The following is an 18,251-nucleotide window of genomic DNA, read 5'->3' as shown; positions in this document are numbered from 1 at the left end:
ATTTACCTAATATTGGAGTCGCTTGGAAAGATGTATATAAGTGATTTTACAGAAAATTTAAGCGTTTTCTAGAAATTTACTTGAAGGTGCTTATTCACAAAGCACTAAAAATTGTTTAATTATAATTTAGAAATATTTTAAAACTTTTTTTGTGAACTTTTTTTATCCCTTTTTATAAGCATTTTAATCTTTCAAAAGAAATCTCAAACGAGTTCTTTTATAATAAAATGACGTAGTGAGATATTTTAGATAGGAAAAGAAGAAAATATCTAAAAATATTATATTTGAGTTGGAAATGATGGGAAAGGCAAATCGCATGACCTGATTTGGCGTTTAGAACCCTAACTACCTCACCTAGTCTTTTATTCGTTTGGTTTCAGCATATTGTTTCGTGTTTCAACTACTTTTACTTGGAAGTTTCAACTGAAAACAGAAACAAGCAATATCACAAGGAAGTGCCATCTGGTGTAAGATTAGGGCTCGTGACTTGTCACCCGTTTAGATGAAATATCCGGCTAACAGCCCATCACATATAGATTATTAAAAAAATTAAACGAAAGTTACTTAAAAGGTATACTGCATCATTAATTTGATAACTATATAATTATGCACGGTACATGCCCTTTATTTCATGGGATATAGATGTATGTTGAAATCACACTAGGATGTCACCAGTTTTGTTAGTATTAGCAAGCTCTTATTGATACTTTAACTACTTACTCTTTAAGTGGATTTTTTTTCCCAAAGTGAATAGAAATTTGTTTTCGTATCTTCTATCGACCTGGATGATAATTTTTACACAACCCATTTTACCTCTTACGTACTATTTTAATTGTTTAACAATATGTTAGAATGTGTGTGAGATAAAATAGTTTGTATACCTTACATTATGTACGTGAAGTAAAAATTGAACAGCATACCCAACAGTGGCACACATACCCTGTCGGTTGTTAGTATTAGCAAGCTCTTAATGATAGCCTGAGTGTCGGTTGTTAGTATTAGCAATCTCTTAATGATACTTTGAACTCACGCTAACACATACTCTGTCGGTTGACATCATATCCAACAGTGGTAAACCACAATCCTCTTTCACTCAAGCCTCTTCGTGGCACTGAAAAGCAAAACAAGAAAGTAATAAAGGAATTCAAGGCACATAGTTTGTTGAGACGATTTAATAGGGCTCATTTAGAGTCTTAAGATTCGAGTTTGAAAAAGAAAACAAAGACTCAAAATTCATTTTTGAGGTTTAATATTTTGGTTATGTACATTGGACAACTCTCAAATATCATTTTTCTTGGTTGAATAACATTTTTTTTAGTAATGCTAGATAGATTAAATTTTATAAACTAAATAACATGAAAGTTGATAATTAGATTATTACTTAAACGTTAATAAACATGTTCATTTCTTATTGGTAACACATCATTTAGTTTGCAAATTTAGTCTACAAATTTAATCTCCCTAACATAATTTTTTTTTTTTGTTGACATAGACCCCACCTTGAACTCAAATCTCATACTGAAACCCAAATATGGGTCTTACTTTGTCTTTGAGTTTTAAGTCTCACGTGCATTAGAGATGTTTTATTTTCTATTTGAACTCAAATATAAGATTTGAATCCTTAAATTGGAGATGTTCCGGGGAGAAACTGAATTATTGACCGTGACATTAATTTTCTGTTCTTCTGTTTATTGGCAGAGGCGCGATCATGTAACAGTGTTGGCAAAATCAATTGGGACCTTATTATTTATTTCCTCACCTAAGTATAGCGGTCCAATATTCTACTTCTCGACATTAAAATGCAAGAAAAATAAGTTAGAAGTTTTTATAATTAACCACGTATTCCTACCATTTCTGTGGAGCTAAGAAAAAAGGGTTGGTAAAATGATGACTTTACTGCAAATTAATTGAGCGAGAGGTAGATTAGATGATGTAGAACAACGTTGACAAAATTGAGCTTCTAGAGGCGAGGTGTATTGTGTACAAAATACAACCAACTAAATTGAGCTTCTAGAACTAGTTTGTGTACTCTAATTTATGTCGTAATTAAACGAAATTGAATTCTAATGACCAGAGGACGACATACGCAACTTGACCTTGTATCAATTTTAGAATGACAGAGCTATAAAGGGATTTCCATTTTTTCGATAAAAAAAAGGGACTAGTTACAGGGTTCATTGTACATCAAAATTTAACGATCTGAATTTTCTTTTTTTAAATCTTCATGCATGGATCAACTTTACAAAAAATCAATTCAATCTGAAACCATTTACTCATTTGATTATCACGGTAAAATTCCAATGTTTCTTAAATTATAGTGTTCGTCAATCTCTTTAAACTCAATTAGATGTCTCAAATATTTTTTATTTGACTAATATTTTACAAGAATTATCTATAAAATACAACTTAAAAATTAAACGGTTCAAATTATTAAAATTCGATGTAAATTGAGCTCACAACTGTTCTCCAACTTTACCATAAAATAAGATCCCTTTACGTAAAAGGTCTGAAAATAAAATACAGGGGCTTATGTTAATGTGCGTTGATGTTGATGACTCCGTCAAATCGAATTGATATGATCTAAGCCGATGCTTCTAGGCGTATTCGTTTTTTATTAATGAAAAACTTAAGATAACTTGAAACCACTTCTACCTGCGTTTAGGAGAATTTTTTGTTGTAGAAAGACTCAATTTTAAAATTTCCACTGCACGACTTTTTTTAAGAAACGAAGTCATCGAACATTAAAAAATGAAAAAAAAATATAATACAAGCGTATACATGTTTTAAACAGTTGGTAAATAACAAAACTTCTATATTGACCAAAATATCTAGAACAAAGTTGCACATGTGATGTGAAACATGAGAACCTGACAAGTATGCCAAAATATACAAATACAAAAAAAATAAAAAAATAAAAAATACCGTACTTGAAATATTTAATTGTCTTTGAATTTTTCTTTTGGAGTGTCATTTTGGTATTTGAATTAGAGAACCAAAATCTAATAGTATCTTAATAAAATAAAATAAAATAAATCTAATGGGACTCTACACAAACTTTACCTGAATTATTAGGGATGGAAACAAATACCTTACTCAAATTAAAATTTTATGACCCAAATTCAGTTTGTACGTATTGCCTCTGATCATTATAAATTTTATCAAACTCATTATGTGTTGCACATATATACATTTTAAACACTTTGGTGAATTGAAAAAGTTCCAAAACAAAATTAAAAAATTGTAATACAAAAATTTGTATATACGATGTGGATGTATAACTTATAAAATTATATTGATACATTACAAAAGTATTTCCAAAGAAATAAGGATAATTGATTGTTTTAATAATTTTACAACATCTAAGTGCTGAACTATTCGACCTAAGAAAAATGCGGGTTTACAACTATGTACATGTGTCTATTAATGTGATATGACGAGTGAGTGTCTTATTCGTTTGGCGATTAAAATTTAATTTTTAGTTATTTAGAAAATTACCTAAAATGTAAATATAAAAAAAAAAGCATTGCCTACCAAGGCTTAAAAAGGAAAATCCTTTTAAGGCCCGTATTTTGGTCATTGATTTTACATAAGCATACCCTTACTTCTTATACATTCCTTATTAATTTCTATCGTTTAATATTTTTCAATTTATCTGATCTGACGGTTGAAAATTAAAAAAATATGTGACAAATAAAAAATAGTATGTAGATGTCACAACCCTTTACATAAACCTAAATCTAAAATCCTCATTTTCCTCAACAAAAATGGTGGGCTATAATTAATTAATTATAGTAATAGGATCCACAAGATCGTCAGCCAGATCGTCACCAAAAGTGCCTTTGTGAAAGAAAAGGTGGCACATGCGTTTGTCTCGTGACGACTGCCTACTAATCAACGTGGAAATCCCAAACGTTTTGACATTGGGAGAGCTGTGAATTTTTTTCGACTATTTATTTATTTTTTTGCTTTCAAGAAAAAAAAAAGCTTATTAGTCGTCGCCATGGTCAAAACAAGAGAGCTCTTCCCCCAACTTTAGTCCTTTTTTCTGCGCTTCACACATAAATCGCCTCCTTTTATCTTGTTGAATCGCCAGAGGGTCAAAAGCAGAAAACCCAGAAAACCCAATTGAATTCAAGGTCTTTCTCTCAATCTGGCCCTTAAAATTTTGTTTGTTGTTTTTGTTGGTTTTGGTGGTTTTTTGATGTTTGTGTTCATGGGAGTCTGTTAAAAAGGTTGAAATTTTTATGCTTATGAATGATGTTATGGTTGGTGATGAGAAAGTTTGGGAAATGATGCGTGCATGTTCTTGTTTTTTGAAGACTGCTTTTCATACTCTGTTTGGTTGCTGAGAAAAGGTGGGAAAGTCCAGTGGGATTGAGTTTCTGCTGTGATTTCAGTTTTTTGGGTTTTCTTATCATGTGAAAAGATTACCATTGCAGCTTAGCTAACTGGTTGAATTGAATTGAACTGAATTGCATGGTGCACGTTGATATTCTTGTTTGCTTTATTTGCTATTTGCCGGATTGTGAAAGGTTCAGCTTTTTAGTTTTCTTTTTCTATGTTTTATCATCAACGAAATGAAAATTTATTGAAGTTGCAAGAGTTTCTGAGAGTTCATTTTCATGGTTTTATTAAAAAAAAAAAAAAAACTTTTTTTATTGGTTTGAATTATTGGATATCAGTTTTATGCTCAGCTGATTATTCCCAGTTCTTGAGGAAAGTTTGTTAATTTGAAAAAAAAATAAATTTCAGAACCTTCTATGTCTCTGGTTATTAAAAATTCAAAATTGTTTAATGGAGTTATGATTTGCAGGGTTGTAGGTGATCTCAATAGAGAGATGTCTCTGATCGGAAAAATACACCCCGAATGTGTTAATGTAGTCAATCCCTACCATGAATGCACTGAAATTTGCCTGAGAAAGATTGCTGAAGGGAAAGGCCGAAAGGTTACGAAAAAGAAATCAGGTTTGTGTTATTGTTCTGTTCTTAAACAACATGTATTCTCTTAGTCCCCTGCCCAAAAAACATCACCAAACTGATTGCTAATCTGGTTCAGGAATTATTTGAGCACTTTAGTTTTACTTTTATTTAACCGCAATTAAAAAATGCTTTCGTACTTTAAAAAATCAAAGCATTTGTTTTCAATATGAATTCTGACTGGTTTGTTGCCAAATGTGAACGCCCGTGTTTTCGCACGCATTTCATGTTATTGCTTATTGCTCATATCTTTACCGCTTGGATTATCTGGTCTGTGTTTTGTGTTAAGTGATTGGCAATTGTTCAGTCATATAATTCTATTAAATTTGAATTGCTTGCGGCTCTCTTTCAAAATCTATCCGTGAAGATGTGTCTTACTGTCTTGATTGATTAGAAAATAGCATGGCCTTACGAGGTGTAGTGAATTATTGGTTCGAGATTGTTTTCTTGCCTTGGATTAATGGTTCTGAGAAGTTTCTTCTTCAAGGATCTTTTCTTTTGAGCATTTTCTGAGTACAAGTTGGAAATTTTAGATTTTTTTCTCATTTTGTTTCTTTTCCAAAGATATTGGCAGCAGTTTTAAAGGTGGTGAGTACAAAAAAAGGGGGGCTGAAGAGAAAAGAGCATCCAATCCTTACCACGACCCTGAATTCTTCCGCCAAAGAGCCGTTGGTGCCGAACCTCGTGGGGGCAAAAAAGAATCAGGTTTTTCCCTGCTTTCGTGTGGTGACTTCTCAATAGACCGTGTTAAGTTATATGTACATTTTCCCTTTTCTGAACTGCAACAATAGAAAAGCTAGATAGAGTAGCAAGCTGCAAATGATTCCATCTGTCAAACCAATGTTTTCCATTTGACAACAATTAGATGCTCTTCCCAAGTAACATATTTTTGTTTCACCATCGCTTTATTTATCCTTTCATGGCATTGCCATTCTTAATGGTACGGAAAACCGACAGCATTTCATTCCCCTGTCCTAGGAATGCCATCAATTCATAGCCAATCCGCAATGCTATAAGCATAATTTGCTTTCACGCTTGCCTTAAGAATGCCCGAGGTTCTGCACTGGAATACAAATGTTTCATTTGAGTTTCTATGAGATCCTGGGCAAGAGAAGCTCTTTTGTGGTTGTGCAGCGGATAACCGGAATGTGAATTTATTCATTCCCCTTGCACTGGCCATGCACATGATACTCATGGACTGTAATCCCGGTTCACCTTTTTAATGGTCTGTTTGAATGGCAGGTTCAATAGTTGATATTCCTATATTGGGCAAACAAAGGGAGGGATCCCGACCAAGGACCCCTCAGGAGGTTGTCCGAAGTGTGATTTCTCATTTAGATGCTCAGTCATCTCCATCTAAGGAAAATGTGAAATTAGAGAACGGTAAGCGTAAATCTCCCTTCACCTGACCGATAGTGAATGTGTTTATTCATATCCTCTTTCCCCTGCCCATGGGTGCAGATGTAATCACACTTCTTTTTCCTAATTTATGGTGCGTTTTAACTGCAGGCTCTGTCCTTGATGATCCTATATTCGGCAGAAGGAAGCAGGGAACTCAGCCAAAGCCCTCTGAAGAGTTTAAGAATGCAACTGGTCGAGGTGTAATTTATCCCTCTGATTCTCGATCTGAAGAAATAGTGCAAGTAGAAAATGGTGAGCATAAATCTTCTTCTACCTGAGATTATGGATTTATTTATTCAGTCCTCTTCCACCTCCCATGTACACGTACACATGGATGGTGACGTATTCATGCTATTATTTCATAACATCTGGTCCGCTTTAATTGCAGGCTCCGTGCTTGATGATCCTATATTTGGCAGACAAAGGCCTGGTTCCAGACCAATGCGCCCTGAAGAGCTTGACAATGCATCCGGTGAAATTAAGGAAGAGGTTAAAATAGGGAATGGTGAGCATAAATCTTATTCTCCACCGTCTGCTGAAGTAAAAGATGCTTCATTCAACAAGGATCCAGTTCCGTCTTCTCTGTTAGTGCCACCATCTGGAATTATCACAATGGTGTGCTCTTTCTCCACCCCCTCTCTCACACAATTTCTTTACTAATTCTGTGTTTTTTTTTCTCTTTTTTGTGTATCGCTTTGACTCCTTTCTTATGCTATCTCTCCCTCTGACAGCCTGAAAATCCCAAACACCCTCGAGAGAATGGTGCTACTTACATCGCTAGTGAACCACCCAGTAATGGGGAAGACAAGGAAAATATTAATCATTCACCTGGAGTTGATTCAAATCATACCGTCAGCAATGTAGGAGAAGGCTCTACTGGATCAGCTTTCGACTCAAGATTTAGTTTCTCAGGTACTGTCCATGCTTTTGAAGATAGTGATGATGACGATACACGATCTGTTATTTCTGATGCCAGTGTCTCTGTGGGAAAATACCGTGTGAAAGGAAGTTTCTCTTCCATTCTCCAGTCAATCATGGAAAAATATGGTGATATAGCCGCAAGCTGTCAATTGGAATCAGTTGCCATGCGCTCTTATTATCTCGAGTGTGTATGTTATATAGTCCAAGAGTTGAAGCGAACTTCGATTAAGGAGCTGACAAAGCCTAGAGTCAAACAAATGTTATCTATGCTTAAGGATGTAGAATCTTCGGGAATGGATGTTGGTTGGCTCCGCTGTCTGATCAACAAATATGAAGAATCCATTGAACTCGTCACTCAGCATCGAGCATTCGAAGTAGCAAAGGAAAACTGCGACCGTGATTTAGAATCCACAAGGAAAGAACTTGAACCGCAAATTGAGGCTCTGGTTCTGAAAGAAAAGGAGGTTGCCAATGCCAAGAAGCAAGTTGCTGAAATGAAAGCCCACCTGCGGGAGCTCGAGCTTAAATCTTCCGTCTTGAGCGACAGTGTTAGTAACATGAAGTCCAAGGTCGAAAATCTTCCTAGTAAACCGTTGTTGGACAAAGTCTTGTGAAGCAAGCAACTGCAAACACTGTAAGACCTGTAATATGTAGGTCATATATAAAATGTTCTGAAGGTTGAAACTATAGTCTGGTACATCCTTTCTATATTTGTAGCTATGAAGTAAATGTAGGATGTATCGTGTCGGTTTCGCTATCTGGTACTTATACTAAAAATTATTTGAGGATTCTGGGACTGTAGAACCCTACTGACTTGGTGATTTGAGAATCATGTCACTTTTATATATTTTATATATTTTTTTCTGCTTCATATATATGAACACAAGAAAGCTAGAAGGAAGTAGTTGAAAAATAAATGATTTAAAGTTTACGTAGTTCTTGTCCTTGTGCATGATGTTTACCGGTTATATCGTCTTGATTAGAACATCTCCAAAGGAGGAGTCAAACAATCCACATCAGCAATAACAGTAAAAGAAGACATCATTAGTGTTTTTCAACCGAAATGCCAATCCTATGTGGCATGATGTGGATTGACAGCAAAGGTTGTTGGTGTAAAATTTGACAGCAATTTCAAATCTATTTTTAGTAATTAATGTGCTTTTCATTATTTGTATTGTGATTTTTTATTTTAAAAATACTTATTACAATTATGAAAAATAAATAATGTAATAAATAATAGTTTACGTTTAACATATTGAGTGGAAAATAATTTTTTTTTAAAAGTCAAAGTGCCACATAAGCCTTTAAAATAAATTTTTATTTTTAAAATTTGACTTATTATTTAGAGATAGTCTTAAACTTCACCTGTCTTTTTATGTGGATAATACTGGGAGGAGAGATAAACGAATACAGGATTTCCAATGAGAGTTAAATGGTCTCAACCACTTCAACCGCTTTAAATAGTTGTACAAATAGAAAGGAGCCGTTGTTAGCATAATGCCCTATAAACTCGTAGGGTTCTTGTTTGTGCCATATTTGTCAACTGAAGACCATACTTGTAGCATTTTCATCCCGTGGGATTTTAGGCCGTTGGAGGGGGGTCTGATGAAATTTTGGGGGAGAAATCTGATCAGATCATACTTGTAGCAATATTGTCAAATTTATTATAGGTGAGATTTGATTTTAGGACGTTGAATTGAAATTTTGATAAATTTTTGGTAGAAAATTTGTGCACCGATGGAAAGATTCTTACATGCAGACACTCATTTTATGTCAATTGCTGACATACACAAAGAGAAATTCCTACATTCAGATTCCGAATTGACCCATTTTGGTCGATCAAAATGCGTAGCCTCCTTGTGTGACTTAAAGCAGAAGACCTTCTCCACGAATGCCGGATTAGAGATTGTTAGAGGGAGTAGGACAAATTAGGGGGCGGTTAGGTTATTTTTTGTCTGGGTCCGCACGAACACGTGGTCCAATTATCGGATGACAGAATTTCTCATTTTAGACGTGCGGCGTGGCACGAGCAGCCGTACCTAAAAATTTCTCATGCTGCTGGAGTATGGGCTGATTGGGCTAGTAATCAAAGCCTTTCTATTTTCTTCTTGTTGGGCCACTCATAAAAACAACCGCACCGCCGTCCAAATATATAAAAAAGCAAAAAGGAGTTTTCTTTTTCTTCGAATCGCATTCGTCCAATTCGCGCGTTAGTCCTAAGCCCTTTGTTCTTCATCCTCTTTCCCCAATCAAAACCTAAACCTAGAAGCAGTGAGCTCGCCAATCGAATCAATTCGTCGCGCAGGTTCGTCCCTTTATCTTCGCAATTTCTTTCAGATTCGATTTTCCATTGTTCTGTATGTTGTTGGGTTGAGTCAGATTTGGTTTGGTTGCCGATAATCCGATGAATGTTTAAGCAAAATAAAACAATGACATTAAAATTGTTCAAATTTTTTCGTTTTTTTTTTTCTTTTCGAATTAAGTAAATTAGTAAGCTTAATTTTGTAATTCCATCTAGTCCTTTTACTTTTTGTTGATTGTATCTTAGTTTTCTAGAACTTGTAGTATTTATTCGTTCTTGTATCCTTTTCAATTTTCTCGGCTGCCGAACATAGTGATGGTTACGATTTTCTGATTTTGTGTTTGTCGGTCTTGCACAAAGCACCGGATTTTTGGGATTTTGTTGGGTACTAGAAAGGAACTTCAGGAGCTAGGTTTAATTGGTGGAGTATTGATTTCAGGTAGCTGCAAAGATATAGAAGGTTCGAAAGGCGGAAAATATGTCTGATGAGCAAAGAGTTCACCCGGATTGCAGAAATGCATCCAATCCATACCATGAATGCAGCGAGTATTGCTTTACAGTTATCGCCGAAGCCAAGGCTCGAATGCCTCAAATCCAATCAGATCCTGAAGAACTTGCTGATGATGGCGATGCCTATCCTCAAGAACATGCTGATGATGATGATGCCCATCCTCTCGAGGAGAATATGGAAGGAGACTTCCAAAACTTAACAGGGAGGAAGAGAAAATTGGCGGAATTGAGGAAGAAATTGGTAAGGTTTTCTGAAACTTTATAAAGTAGATGGCATTGTCGCAAAGTTGATCAGATATTTAAATAGAAAGCTGTTCCATTCTTTCGTCTATTTATTTAACTCTAACTTTACATAGGGTGAGGCAAAGAAGCACAATCAAACGGAGATTACGGCCGAAAAGAAAAGACTGGAACCCCGACAAGAATCCAGGGGTATTTCGAAACAAAAATGGGTTGAAGAGAGGAAGAAAAGAATTGGCAAACTTCTAGATGCCAATGGTTTGGATATGAAAAGTGCATACATGCTAGATACGCAAGAGATGGCAGAGGAAAAATATAAGAAATGGGAAAAGGATCCTGCCCCAGCTGGCTGGGATGGTATGCTCTACAATTTCTGCTCAGTAATTTATTGTTCTTTGTTTTTTGGTTAAAATTTTGGCTTTTCTCCTCAGTTTCTTGTTAATACATGTGCTCTTCATGTTCCTTTGTTACAAAACATACTTCTAGGTGTATTTTATCAAGTTCAATCTGCTTTTGATGTCATAGGATTTTAGAGAAAGTTTGTTGATGGAACCTGGAATGGCTTAGGTTAACATTAATGAGCAATAGATAAGAATATTTAGGGTGTATGGGGAAAGGAAATACCTGCGCAACCAAGGGTTAAGCAAGAGCAAGAGCTAGAGAAGCCTAAATTTATTAACTATTTGTTCGATTCTATGCTATACATATGCTCTAGTTAATTAGGGTATGTATACTTCCCCTCCAAAAGTTTCGGGTATGCAACTTGACTGAATACTAATTGGGGTATGTACATATTGTATTGTCAACTGTTCACTTTTATGCACGCTTGCACGCACATCACAATTCTCTATTGCCCAGTTGTGGTGCATTAAGACTAAACATTGTAGATAGAAAGATGAACTTGATATCCAATTTTGCTCTTGTAGTTTTATAGATATGTAAATCCAAAATGTGAGCTGACATGTTGTTTGAACAGTTTTCAATCAGAAAACTCTGTACAATGCATACAAAAAGCGGACAAAGAACATTGATATTGACTTGGAAGAATACAATAGGATGAAAGAAGCTGATCCGGAGTTCTATCGTGAAGCTTCCAGCCTCCAATATGGGAAGGTATTTTTCTTTTGAGGAAATCTGATGGTTCCTCGTACTCCGGCTGAAATTGGACTCAAACCCCTAAAATTTATTTTTTATGGTGCAGGCTCCAAAGATATCAGAGGATAAACTTGACAAGATGGTGAAGGAACTCAAGGATCGGGAAGAGAAGAAGGCTTCCTTCAGCAGGAGGAGGAGGTTCCACGATGAGAAAGATATTGACTCGATCAATGACCGCAATGAGCATTTCAACAAGAAGATTGAGCGAGCCTTTGGTAAATACACGTTGGAAATCAAAAACAATCTTGAGCGCGGAACTGCATTGCCCGACTAAGGTAAACGTAGCAAAATGCACTGCCTTTTGATGTTTGTCTAATTGTGAAAGTCAACTGGCTGACAGGAACTTATGATTCCCTCGGCTTAGTGCTGCGGCAGCTTCAGTGCCGATGAATTGTAATAATAGAATACATGTTGGAACAAAGGTGAAATGGTTTGTGATATTCAGATTTTGTTCTAGTTGAAGTGGCATACCAAGTTTTCATGTGGAAACAGATTTTTCTTATCTACTCATCTGCATTGGAGTTGGAGTTGACTGTCAATTCGTGTCCGTCTGATTGTGGTTGGAATTTAGACAGTTCCATGGAAAGTTTTAGAATATACGGAATTGCTGTTATCAGCATTATCTTAACTCTTAAGCGCTTGAATTAAACAAGTCATATCAGTTGGAGACCTGAGGGAGATTGGTTCCATGTGATGGGTAACTAAAACTTTCTTTATTGAGTCCTGTTTAAAAAGGCTTTAAAATTCATGAATAATTAGCATTTTCCAAAGGACGGTACTATCTACACATCTATTTTACCTCACACATTTATTTTAATTTTTGGCTGTTGGATCGAATGAATTGAAAACGATCCATGGATAAAACTTAATGAGTGTGTGTGGGAGGTAAAGGGAGTAAATAACACTACCCTTTCCATAAGGTGAATATAATGGACCGGGACTTTCTTGGGTGCTCCGGAGTACTTGGTACTTTATGTGTTTTAACCGTTAGATTTTTGTTCAAAAATACAAAAAAAATCAAAATTCAACAATTAAAACACCCGGAGTACCGTATATTCTGGAACACCCAGGAATTTTCTGTGATGGAACCCCTTAAACTCTCACATGTTCTAGCTACATGTTTTCATGATTCTGCAGTGCTTTTATTTTGTTGGGCGTCTCAGATTATTGGCCCTTTTCTTTCCTTCACCGAGAAAGTGAAAAGGAAATTATCATTATTTTCTCTCAGACGTGTTTTCCCTTTGATTGATTACAAGGATAAGGCTTTTACCTTTACTTTTCTTTTTCTCTTTTGCTTGTTTTTAAGGAAAAAGAAATTAACAAAAGCAATATAGAGGGTAGTTGAAATTGGTACCACCCGGTCGCATTGTGAAACCACCAAAATTTGATCTTGGGTGGTTGAATTGTAGCTACGACATGTGAAAGACTTCTTTTGGGTTCACCTCAAGGGTAAAATCCATGTGGAACTATACGTCTAGTAATGGTTTCGCATTCGCAATTTCCTTTTCTCCTCCAAAAGAGATGTAAAAAATGTCACAAAGACATATAACGGTAACAAATAACGTACTATTTACTCCAATCGAGATGTCAAATGTCACATGGAAAAGAAGGCTAACTTGATATGGACAAAGAGATGTCAAATTTGATTTTTTGCTATTTCCAAAGGCATTTCATTTGTCTTATCTTAAATGCTAGTATATTTAAGTATTATTTGATTATTTTTAAACCAATAACTCAACTTTTATTATTTTTGTTTAAAAAAAAAATTAAATGAAGCAATAAATTTTGGCATATTGGGTGGAAGGAAAATATTGATAATATGTCAAATTGTCAAGTCAGCCATGAAATTTAAATGTGATGTTATGAATTTGACCATTCCTTTGGAGATGCTCTTGTGCACTTTTTTTTGTTTGTTTTTGAATTGAATAATCCAAGGTGAAATAATGAATTGCTAAACATAAAATTATTTGTTATATGAAATAAGCATTTTGTCATGTAACACAACAATTGATATTATGATCTATAATCTGATGGTCGAGTGACTCGAGTCAAATTTCATGATTGTAAGTTCATTTCATGTTGGACGTGGTCAGAATAGGGAATTAAGCAGTGTGAAAGACATTGATAGAAAATATGAGATTTAATCTTATAATTTGGCGGTTAAATGTTGGTCATAAATCAATGTGTAAATAATCAAAGGCCTGCAAAACTGTTCATTTTTGGTAAACGGAGGAATAATCAGGAATGGGGTATGATTCCCATTCCGCCATATCATTTCCCCATATGTAAACATGCCATAAGATTTAATTGTGAGGGCATCAAGTTGTAAAAGAGACGAATGTATACATTCATGCAACAGAATTTGAAGTAAGGAAGCGTAAGTAATGATAATTAATCAAACTAGTGTCTAGTTGGGCTTGTCACCGATAATTATTCTCGAAAATAAATAATTCGAGAGTAGGGCGTTATAGTTTATGTATTTTTATGCCACATTATATATATATATATATATATATATATATATATGTATGTATATAATTGGAAATGTTATAACGTGGTTGAGTATCAGATTTCATCGTGGGTTATCTATATGTATATTACCTGCACACAATTATTATGAACGCTTTGAAGTGCAAAGGTGAACACAGGACACCCAGGTAAGTTCAGGTGAGTTTATAGTATTAGTTGAAATGATGGGGATTATGGTATGACTACATGTATGTTTAGGCAACTCCGACACTATCATACAGGTTGCCCACGAATCGTATATGTGACAATAGATACAGTTAGAGCTCATAAACTTGCACCCCGGTGTTAGTGCTCCCGTCCGTGGCCAGGACACAGTGCTTCACGTGATGTTCACCTCCCGCACCTTACGCTCACCTTGGATCCAAGGTAGGTGCACAGTCCTGTCGTACATACCACTTTAGGTGGTTCCAACTCATAGGTGACCCGTAATTATTCGCACAGTTTTCACATGATCGTAACATTTGAGCGTATTTATTTACACCCAATCTTGTCGTACAAACCACTTTAGGTGGTTCCAACTCGTGTGCAGGTATACTTATTGAGCTATGGATAATTCGTACAGGTCACTAAAGGTGACTCCGACTTATAAGCTAGCATATTTGATAAGATATGTGATGAGCTAGCATATATGATGAGATATGTGATGAGCTAGCATATGTGATGGATGAGATATGAATAAGTCATACAGGTCACTAGAGGTGACTCCGACTTATAAGCTAGCCTTGATTGATGAGATATGGATAAGTCGTATAGGTCACGTGAGGTGACTTTGGCTAGCATATTGACGAGCTATTAATTCAACTGTACAGGGCACTATAGGTGGATCCGGCTAATATGTCATTTCATATTGATTTGTTTCACCTGAGTACTTGTTCTTATTGAGATATTTGACACGGTATAATTGTGAGACTATTATTTTGGTTATGGTATTGATTTATAGTCACGCCTGTTATTTTCCGGGAAATTATACAGATATTATGGTGAGGGCTACTGCTTTTAGTAGTTGGAATTGGTTTGAAAAGTTTTGTTTCACTCATGCACATTTTCTATTTTTGTACCCCTTTAGGTTCTAGCAGCAGAGTTCCGTATCTACGAGGATTCGTGGCACTTTTCGGTACATATGTTTTCTTGTGATGGTATGATCATTGTCTCACCTTACTGCATTATACCTATGCTCTGTATCACGCGTGAAATGAGTCCAGATCCGCTCACCGCGCACTCGTGTACTTAGAGACTTTTATGTTTTAATTTATTCACATTTTATACATTATCACACTTTATGGCTTCGTCACCTTCCAGGTGTCGGCCAGCACAACTCGATTCGGAGTCCTAATGGACATCCCGGGTCGGGGTGTGTCATATTAGATATCTTAAAATTTGTACCATTCATTCGTTTTTTTTTTCTTAACAAACAATATTATCTCACTAAGGGAGAGAGGGGTGGGCTTAACATCATAATGGACTAGGAATAATATGGTTCAAATTCGCCTTTGGCGAAATTCGAACCTAATACTTCTTACTTACAAATAAAGAGGAATACCACTACACCATAATACTAAGCGCCCCATTCATTTGTATTCTTAACTAGAAAAAAAGAAAAAATATCTCTTAATTCTCATAAGTAATACTAGCAATTGTACACATGCTATGCTATGCATGTGCTTATTAAAATTTTAAAATAAGTATTAAGAGAAAACATAAAATGGTCACTAAAACTTTTTGGTGATGACCTTTAAACAATTTTTCGTGCTAAAGAAGTTATTCATATCTTTAGTGATTGTTTCTGAATAATTATTTTGTCACTAAAAATGTATTTTATTTGGAAGAGAAATGTTAAAGGGAAAGTAGGAGCAATTGATATGCGTACTTGATTGTCAAACTTGGTGAAGAAAAACAGTAAAATTATTTTGTGCTTAATTTATTATACTGTTCATAATTTTTATTTTGTTTATTTATTTTATTTTATTTTGTTGATAGGGTTAATTTGATATATTCAATATCTTTTTGATTGAGGAAAAGAATTTTGTTAAGAGATTGTTTAGTTGATATACCTCAAATTGATTTGAGACATAGCGGATTATGACATGGCTTCTCATGCAAGTCCCATACGGCATCACTCGTAATAGTCTCGTCCTATTCAGTCCAGTCCGGAGTCTGTGGTTCTGAAAAATGAAAAGAGATCTTCTCTGTATTTCTTTCGTCAAGATCATTGGATTAAATGATTCGAATTTTTTAAATTTCATCTAATGACTCGTCTATTTTAACTTCTTAAAAACTGTAATAATTTTTTACCGTTGAATGAAATTTAAAAAATTTAGATTACTTGATCAAATGACTTTGATGGAAAATATTCGAAGAATATCTCTTTCCCTGGAAAATTATCCCATGCTGCTTTCGCTTTCCAACTTTGCGTTGGATTAGTCCTACTGGTTGGACCCTGCTCCCAAAATTGGGACCAACACTTGCGTGTCAGACTTTTCCAGAGAGGCACAAAGCTAAAATGAAAGAAACCACCGGGTAGAGCAGCGGCCCCCTCAATAAGAGTTGATTTGGTATTGCTGTGCTTTGAAAAAAAATTATAGTGTTTGATACATTTTTATGTAAAACAGATGTGAAAAAGCCGATTTTTCAAAGTTGGATTTTGCAGCTTTGTGTTTTGGCTTTTTTCACCCAAAACTGTGAAAAAAAGGCCGAAGCTAAATATTTACGAAACACAAAAAAACTCCCAACTTTTTTTATACCCACTTTTTTCAGAATCACCTCAGTACCAAACGAGATTTTTCAATGTTCCCGTCACATGAAATGATACAATACGTATCCCTATATAAATGGTGAATTGTGTGTGTTAAAAGTTTAATAACTTAAAATTTTTAAATTTCCACCACTTACATACGTGGTGTACCATCCATGTTCCCATCACAATTAAAAAATTTCCCACTAACTGGAACCCTGCATACCCTTCGGTTTCGGGGCACTGTTCCTGAAAGGGACACGTGGCACTAACTCACTGGAATCCAAGGCCAGCAACACAAGAATCCCACGCTCACAAAGGGGGAACCTTGTAGAGATATAAAAGAGAGATTAGAGGGCTACTAAGCTAGTCTTCTCAATTTTTTAGGCTTGCCTAATGAGAGCAATTTGGACTAAACTTTTGGCTTAGTGGGAACAGCGCACCCATTTGGTTTTGTCATTAAGTAAACAAAGTCCTTGCTTTTTCTACTTTTAGTGATTCCAAGACCTAATTAGATTACTTAATTAAGTATCTTAGTCCCCCTATAACGACAATAAGCGTTTAGAGAAAGAAGCCTGGTTAGGGTTTCAAGTGTTGTTAACGTTTAAGTAAATTGTAGCAATAGTTCCTCAACCTTAATCAAATTAAAGCAATAACCCTTCAGCTAAAAATCCATTATTATTGATCCCTCAACTTATTAAAATGTGTAACTATAATCTTTTTTCATTAATTTCGTCAAAATTTTATCAAAATAAGTTATGTTAGAATACCCATTTATATAATTAGAGTCCTCAACTCATCAAAGTGTGTAATTATTATCATTTTTGTCAACTATATCAAAATTTTTGTCAAAACGAGTTATGTTGGAAGGATCATTGCTACAATTGAATTAAAATTAAGAAACAATTTATCCAATTGAATTAAAATTGAGGATCAATGGTAATCTGCACGTTTTGATGAGTTAAAAAATCAATAATAATAAATTTTTAATTGAAAAACTATTGCTCTAATTAAGTAAAATTAAAAAATCATAACTACAATTTACTCTTTTATTTACTCTTTAGTGTTTTTATACTAAGAAAACAAAATGAGGGTTTGTATACCCTAACAAGAAAAATGCTAAGTCTCTCTTTCAAAATGAGACTTTGAAAACCGTCACTCAACAATTTAACGATAATTTTTATATCAATCAAACGAGATGAGAAACAAAAATTGATATTAATATGTAAAGTGATAGAACTAATAGAGAATTTCACCTTGAGATAATCTTTTTAGCATTTCTCATACTAACAAAACGAGGGTTTATGTTCCCTTTGAATCGGTAGTTTGCGAGTGTTTTTTAACTATGAAATGGAGTTTTGAGTAATAATTTACTTGCGAGGAACACTAAATAGATAGCGTAAAAAGGTAGATTTAAGGTAGAGAGAGGAGAGAAGACATTGTAATCATAAAAAGAAAACACCACTACTCATGAACAAAAATTAA

The 18,251-nt window shown here is 34.9% G+C and overlaps 2 protein-coding genes across 3 annotated transcripts; both read left to right on the top strand.

Moving 5' to 3' along the window:
* Window positions 1–3,875: 3,875 nt before the first annotated feature.
* LOC103410604 (uncharacterized) lies at window positions 3,876–8,136 on the top strand. Its single transcript, XM_008349291.4, has 7 exons — window positions 3,876–4,136; window positions 4,814–4,965; window positions 5,542–5,682; window positions 6,220–6,360; window positions 6,487–6,630; window positions 6,767–6,993; window positions 7,110–8,136. Exons 2-7 carry the CDS (start codon window positions 4,839–4,841, stop codon window positions 7,911–7,913), a joined length of 1,584 nt encoding a protein of 527 aa, XP_008347513.3. The 5' UTR covers window positions 3,876–4,136; window positions 4,814–4,838; the 3' UTR covers window positions 7,914–8,136.
* Window positions 8,137–9,407: 1,271 nt separating this feature from the next.
* Window positions 9,408–11,995, top strand: LOC103440800 (uncharacterized). Of its 2 annotated transcripts, none has more exons than XM_008379508.4 (5): window positions 9,408–9,604; window positions 10,041–10,352; window positions 10,468–10,708; window positions 11,328–11,464; window positions 11,553–11,995. In XM_008379508.4, exons 2-5 carry the CDS (start codon window positions 10,080–10,082, stop codon window positions 11,778–11,780), a joined length of 879 nt encoding a protein of 292 aa, XP_008377730.3. In that variant the 5' UTR covers window positions 9,408–9,604; window positions 10,041–10,079; the 3' UTR covers window positions 11,781–11,995. The 2 variants fall into 2 exon arrangements, with proteins under 2 accessions (XP_008377730.3, XP_070677082.1); XM_070820981.1 differs by having other exon boundaries at window positions 9,467–9,608; window positions 10,045–10,352.
* The last annotated feature ends 6,256 nt before the right edge of the window (window positions 11,996–18,251 follow it).

The sequence above is a fragment of the Malus domestica genome, chromosome 05, assembly GCF_042453785.1.
Source record: "Malus domestica chromosome 05, GDT2T_hap1".
Taxonomy (NCBI): domain Eukaryota; kingdom Viridiplantae; phylum Streptophyta; class Magnoliopsida; order Rosales; family Rosaceae; genus Malus; species Malus domestica.
Note: the sequence above shows the minus strand (reverse complement) of the source record. Positions and strands in the feature narration are given on the sequence as shown.